The sequence below is a fragment of the Theobroma umbraticum genome, unplaced genomic scaffold, assembly GCF_002168275.2.
Source record: "Theobroma umbraticum cultivar Fairchild unplaced genomic scaffold, ASM216827v3 scaffold_130.0, whole genome shotgun sequence".
NCBI classification, from domain to species: domain Eukaryota; kingdom Viridiplantae; phylum Streptophyta; class Magnoliopsida; order Malvales; family Malvaceae; genus Theobroma; species Theobroma umbraticum.
Genome location: NW_018397264.1, coordinates 5614435 through 5621343, shown reverse-complemented (window position 1 = coordinate 5621343; position 6909 = coordinate 5614435). Strand labels below are relative to the sequence as shown.

General features: G+C 34.2%; 1 protein-coding gene across 1 annotated transcript; it reads right to left on the bottom strand.

Annotated features, from left to right (window-relative positions):
* Window positions 1–203: 203 nt before the first annotated feature.
* LOC110421722 (CASP-like protein 5B3) lies at window positions 204–3135 on the bottom strand. The gene is made up of 3 exons (XM_021435381.1): window positions 2603–3135; window positions 693–825; window positions 204–606 (listed from the first exon to the last, which is right to left on the bottom strand). The coding sequence occupies exons 1-3, from the start codon at window positions 2731–2733 to the stop codon at window positions 412–414; spliced, it is 459 nt and encodes a 152-aa protein (XP_021291056.1). The 5' UTR covers window positions 2734–3135; the 3' UTR covers window positions 204–411.
* Window positions 3136–6909: the final 3774 nt, after the last annotated feature.

Genomic DNA, 6909 nt, shown 5'->3' with positions numbered 1-6909 from the left:
TGATTGAGCAACCAATTCACCAAAACCCACTGCGGTTGAATTTCGACTTTTCAGCCACTAAAATTCACATGATATAGACAAAATAATGATGTTTGCCTCATCCCATCTCCAGAAAAAGTAATAAAAAAATGTTTGTATCATAAATAAGTAATTATTTTGGTAGTTCAACTAGTTTGCTTAGAAAGGAGGAATTTCCATATCTATTTACTTTCAAATCCACAAAACTGATGTTTTATTTGCCACCACCAGAAGCCAAAAAAATGATTCCTAATGAAGAAATAAACAATGCTGAGTATCAGAAAACTATATTCACTTTTTTCTTTTGTATGGACACTATGAGAAGATCAAAATTTCTGAGATTAACACGTTCTTGAAGGTGGAAGAAAACCAAAATCCTGTACAACAAATGGTTTAACCTGAAGCCAATAGCCAAAGCATAATTAAGGATGATATTGCAATTGCTATCCAACCGAGGAAGGCCAAGGCAACTGACAATTGATATTTTTGGCATTCTTCTCCAAATTTGCAATTTCCCAAGTCATTAAAGTACAATACTGCGATGCCTGCTGATGCAGAAGCTGCAGCCAGAGATAATGTAGCTGTCACCTGTGTAAAATTTAATAACAATGTGACTTAAATAAATGAAATTCATGAAAAATTCAAGAAGGTTCAGAGGTTCCAAAGAGGCAGACCCAGTCTCCGACTACAAAAAGGCTGACTAGAACGGGATTATGAAGGACCTTCTTTTTGACCAAGGCAATTCCATCTAGTAATGCAAGACCAAAGCTCCAAACAACTTGCAATCCCATTGAAGCAATCAGGTAGCTGCAAAAGCAAGAGGGTTTTCATAAACAAATCTTTAGTTTTTCTAGACTGAGACATACATATGCAAGCCAGTAAGATTTATCCAACTATAACCCAATGATTATAGCCCCATATCAGTGCCGAGGAATATATCTAAGATAATTGCTGGTGATAAAACCAAGTTCACAGTTGGTTGCCTTGTCCATAAGTTGTGAATGGCCAACTATTTAAAGTTTTTCCATCACTGAAGTAGTCTATATGAACTACTTAAGAAACAATATATGAGTGACTAAGGGGAAAAATTTAGGAATGGAAATCCCTATATATGCATTTGGTATTCTTAGAGGTTGCACCAATTGGTGATAAGATTGCAGAAACAGCAAATGGAGTTCAGTGATAGCAGAGATACGAAAATAGATATGTTTGATGGTCCATTAAGAGCCAGCGAACCACAAATAATGCAGCTAAGATTAGAATGCTTATTCGTAGGGACTAGTAACTCAACAAAAATTTCCAGCACTTGAATTAGATACTTAAAATAGTGGAATTCCGTTAATTACATGAACCATTCAGGTCTCACTTCTGGTTAGTCAATTTGCTTAAGTCATAAAACATTTGATCACACCTCAGACAACAAAATTTCAAACTAAAATCAAACTAATATCATGCCTATGAGAAGTAGCATAAATCATCCCTTCTATTGTTTCAAAAGATGATGAAGATTTTATCATCATAAGCTTAAACCTACTACATTATATCTCAACTTGTTATTAAGTGCTAAGTAATCAGGAAATATAATCAGCAGTTGTGACTTCACAAAGCACAACCCTGTTCTCATATACTTGGCCCTAATACTGTGCATTAAGAGGATGCAAAAGACAGAAGAGCAAGATCTAACTTATACTGGATTAATTCCTCATAAGCAAAGCATCCACACTGAAGCAACTGTACATTTTCGTCTATCAATTTATGCACAAGCAGAAGCAAAGAAAAATTTGCCATATATCATCCCTTAATAAATAATATCTAGCATAGAATCTGCGACAATGAGTGAAGTAAGAATCAATTTCTATCTTCCCTTCATTTTCTCTAATCCATGTGTACCAAATACCCAACCTGAATTCCCTATTACTTATTCCAGAGAGACACAATAAGATGGAGATATATAAGAAAAATGATCAAATAGTCCCTAATACAATTATATGAGTCAGGAAAAACACATAAGCTGTCACCAGTCCACCACTTCTTTGTCACAAATTCAACAATTTGATAAGGAGGATGAAAACTGGGTAACATTTGCAAAATTACCAGCATTATAATCTCTAATTCATCAAAAAAAATTCCTAATTTAGTTACTATACAGAAAATTCTTTAGAAAATGCAGCTTATTTCTCAACTATATATATTCACCTCACTGTTACAATATACAGCAAGAAAGCAGATATTCAGCCTCACAATTGAATGATATACCAACATATTTTTCAACTACTTTATCAGTAGGCTCAACAGAGAATCCGAAATTTATTGCAGGATCAAGACAAAAATAAATATTGACAGATCAGCCCATTCAAAATTTGCAAACTTATCAAAAAACTCTGCACTCTGCAGGATTCCAAACCCAACATGATCTTCTTCTTAACTTTTCCGAGCACAAGATAGAAATTACAATTAAAAGCAAAAGGCAGGAAATTATGATCCTAGCTATATACAGCGTAGCCTTAGAAACAAACTCCAAAAAGGAAAAATTACGGGTAAAATAAATTCAGCAAGAAACTATAAAAGAGCAAAAGGAAAATACCAGAAAGCTGTGAAATTGAAGAAGCTAGAAGTAGTAGCCATGGAAGCAATTGACCCAGCTGCAAAAACACATTGTGCAACCCTCAAAAGGAGGCTAGTCAGCGTCCCTGGACTTCCAGGAAATACCCTCATTTTTATTCTACCTCCAAATCCAAAGAACACTCTTTTATTAAATCCCCATAGATCATCTAAACATAGAACAAACCATATAAAATGAAAAACCAGCCTTTTTAAGACAAATAAAAAGGACCCAGAAACTAAGATTGGAAGATTTGATGATAAACTTTCTCAGGGTTATGTTACTTATGAATTAAATTATGGAATTTGTAGAACCCGTACAATAAAAAAAAAAAGACAAAAGAAAGAGAGGAATGACATGAACAAGTGGAACAAGAAACAAACTTAAGAAAAAGGAAAACAATTGTCAAACCAAAAAATCATTAGAAAAAAACAGGTTTATTGCCAATATTGTTATTACAAGACAAAAGTCTTGTCACTTCTATTTTTAACAGAAACGCATCAAATACTTTCAAGTTTCAACTACCTAACTATGCCTGAACAGAAACTTCATCTCAGTGGGTGAAGTGTAAACTGTAAACTAATGATGTCTCACGCGACTTTCTTTGCGTGCTTACGACGCTTTAGCCTTTTTTTTTCTTTTTCTTTTCTGTCAGTACAACAATGGGTAATTCACTGATTTGTATTTAACTTTTTGTTTTTGTTCAAATAAGCCCCACATTAATGATAATGCTGACATTAGGTTTGGATTTTGGATAAGGCTTTCACTTATCTATATTTTCTCAATCATTTTTTTTCTTTCACTTTCTAATTTAATACTACCATATAATTGGTAAAGTATACATTAATTGATCCTAAATTTACAATTTTATGACTACAAATGAAAAGGCGATGGGAAGAATGCATGTTTTTTTTTTAATTCATTGTATAATTTAATGTAATTTTTAATTAGGTAATGGGTTTTTTTTAATATTAATTATATGTGAAAAGAAAAAGACGAAGCAATATTTTATCAATATAATCACATTTTATTTTCTAAAGAAATTATTAAAAACATTTTCATTTGTTTCCTTCTTAATTTGTTTTAGATTTTATCTCCTTAATGTTTTTGCTATTTATTCTTTTTATTTTCTTAAATATTCAGAAAAGATAATTTACATCTTAGTGAAATCATTATCTTTCATGAACATATATTATAATTATTTAGTTTCATGTAAAATCCCTACGTGCAACTTAAATGGACTGATCTTGCTATCTAGGCACAGCTTTATAGTTTTAGTTCAGAATCTGTAAATTTATTTATATTTAGATTTAGAAAAAAGAAGTTCGATTTTACTTTTTTAAATAAATATATATATTTATCGTTGAATCAAATACTTGAAAGTAATTTTTATTTTTTTTAAATATATAAGTTTAAGTTCTAAATAACTGAATAAATACATAACAACTTTATAAATATTGAGCTGTAAAATTTTTTAAAAAAATGTTTAGAGAATTAGGTCGTATTATTGCAAATTCAGTCCGGTATTTTACTGCACAAATCAATCATTGGACAGCTTCCTAGCACAGAGTTATCCTCCAAACTTGAATGGGATTTTCAGATGCGTAACATCTAGCTATACTCTTATTAGTTACTGAGGACATGAGTCTAACAAAGCCAAGAAAATACAAAAGTAAAATGAAAAATTGCAGGTGTAGTTTTGCTTCATTGTTTATTGGTTTGACCAAGCGCCATGCAGACAACCAGTTTTTCTGCTTTGGATGAGTTCTAGCTTTCACAGCCTGTATTCCTTAAGGCTAGGCTTTGCATGAAGTCCTCTGGTGAAAAATCTTGAAACATATTCACTTACAAGGAGCCCTCTGTACTTGGAACCGTCAGAGTCAGCTCCTTAATCGGGCCGCAGAGCCTTGCAGGCGGAGCCACATGCCCCTCGAAGAAGCATATAACAGAAATTCTTGGTACCCGGCTTGGGAGTACTCTCTGCATATTGCTTTTCATTGGGGTCAACATAATCCGAAGTGAGCATGGAAACGGACAACGTGTCCCTCCAATCAGCTCCATCGGATAATCGTGGTTACTGTTAAACCTCACTCTTGTTGCCCGATCACGTGAGTAGAACTCTTTCTTTTCATCAAGATCTTGTTCATGAAACTGCCGTACCCCATCTATTAATCCGTTCAATACGCTTTGAGGTACCCCAAGGTTCACCAACTAGAAAAAGCCCCATTCCTCTGATGCACTCCGGATTTGATCAACTATCTTCCTGCGTTGATCAGTTAAAAGACCATTAAGGTCTATGACAGGAAGTCTAATGTGAGTCTGGGGATGATTCAATTCCTCAGCAAGCTCGTTGGCTAATCTGAGGAACATTTTGGGGATGTTCATTACCCCGGAATGCACCAGTCCTTGGACACCAAGCTTTGTGTCATCGAAAGCTGTAAGTTCTTTCTTTCTGTCACAATCTGATTCATTTTTGCCATTGCCTAAGATCTCTATTTCTCCTCTCTGTACACGCAATTATGATATTTTCTAATGATGATTAAAAATAATCAGAAGCTGCTAAATGGTCTCTCTTAGGTTTCTGTCTTTTCAATTTTGAGTTCGAAGGGAAGCGGAGGTATGACTCTGAGTACCCCTGATATTTATATGTATGACATCCTACTCGGAAACGTGTTCTGCTCTTGTTCCTCGGTCTGATTAGCTAGTTCCAATATTTTAACAAAAAATTACATGATTCGATGAAATTAATGATATTTAATTAGTAATTCTTCAATAGGCAGCACGTAAGCATCCCTAAAAAGCAATAAAAACATTTGCAAAGTCCAGAACTCACATTGACCTTCTGATTAGACAAAAGATGTTCCCGGATCGGACAAAAGTTCCTGTTCTCTCCGAGCCTCAAGCCTAACGCCGGTGGAAATTAACTAATCCTTCTTGATGGCCGCCTTAGAAACCTGAATATTCATATTTGAGGCTTGAATCCAGGAATTTAGCACAATGTTTTAATGTTTTTTGAACTGCAATTGAGGATCAAGTACTGACTATTGTGGGCCTGATCCTGAATTTAGTATTCATCTTTTTTCTGGTTTCAGAACTTCAAAGTTTGCTGCTCTCCAGGTGAAAATTTATGGCATTTTGCATATACATTACAAAATTGAACTTGTTGAAACTTAAATCTGCATCTAGCTTAACTAATAAGCCTCTCACAATGGCAGACATGGACCAAATGTCCCTACTAGTGACAGCTGAGTTCACTTTGAATCTATATAATTATTTAACCTTTGGACGGGGAAAAGTAGAAATGAAAGAAAATTTATTGGGGGTTGTAATTTGATTAACCAAGTTGCGACAAAGAAATACATGCATTGAAGAATAGACGACGCAAGCTTTAGCACTCGCCAGAAGGCCGAGTGGCCACCTACAGTGATTCAGATCAGTAAAGACAAGGATTCTTTAATTATTCAACGAAATCAATGTTAGCAGTCCTTGGAAGTATCGACTAACCACCAGTCTATGTGTTCGAAACTTATAGGCAAAGTAGACTTTTTAAGACAAAACATAAGTCTGCCAATGGTTTTTTTCTTTTTTTTTTAAAAAAATGGGGTTAGAGCTGCAAATGGGATCTATTTCAGTTAGGTGGCTTTGTTAAGGCATATAGATGATTGTCGTAGATGCAAACGGGGGATTTCAGTCAAGTTTCTGAAACGCCAGATGTGTTTAATTTTCAAACAATATCATTACGAATTTACCAAAGTGAGATTGATCATTTTTAGTATTATTTTTTCTAGTACTATCAAGCAAATTTTAGGCATAAAACCAAGCCTTGTATCTGGATCCCCATACCTGAAGATGTGTAGTATAATTTATAGTATGAGCTTTAATCACCTTGAAAAGACATGAAATGCTGCTTCTACATCTCCATCTTTCTAGATAAAATCGATTCTGGTCCTCAAATGCCTGTCATTTCAATTTTCCTAGTGAATGTTCATGTCAGCTGCCTGACAGGTTCTGTTGAGCCACATATAGATGAAGACAACGTGCCAGAAATACCAAATAAATAATGTGTCTAGTTAGAAATTTCATAATTTAATTTCCATGCTGTCTTAATAAAAGATGAAAATTTTAAGCTGCCTTTGCCTGACCTCTGTTCAAGCGTATCTTATAATTCATTGATATCATAGTCAAAGTATCCAAACTCGCAAGGATGTGTGCTTGCTGAGGTTCTAACCAAAGACTTATAACAATCACATCATGCTTCTAGCCTTTGCTTCTAATTATTTATTATTATT

What these genes read in the sequence shown, in the direction of transcription:
- LOC110421722 (XM_021435381.1), bottom strand. Translation starts at nt 2,733, where the DNA reads ATGAGGGTATTTCCTGGAAGTCCAGGGACGCTGACTAGCCTCCTTTTG. An exon ending in TTCAATTTCACAGCTTTCTG is followed by an intron (nt 826 to 2,602) that starts GTATTTTCCTTT and finishes TTGCTTTTGCAG; the next exon opens with CTACCTGATTGCTTCAATGG. An exon ending in TTTTTGTAGTCGGAGACTGG is followed by an intron (nt 607 to 692) that starts GTCTGCCTCTTT and finishes AATTTTACACAG; the next exon opens with GTGACAGCTACATTATCTCT.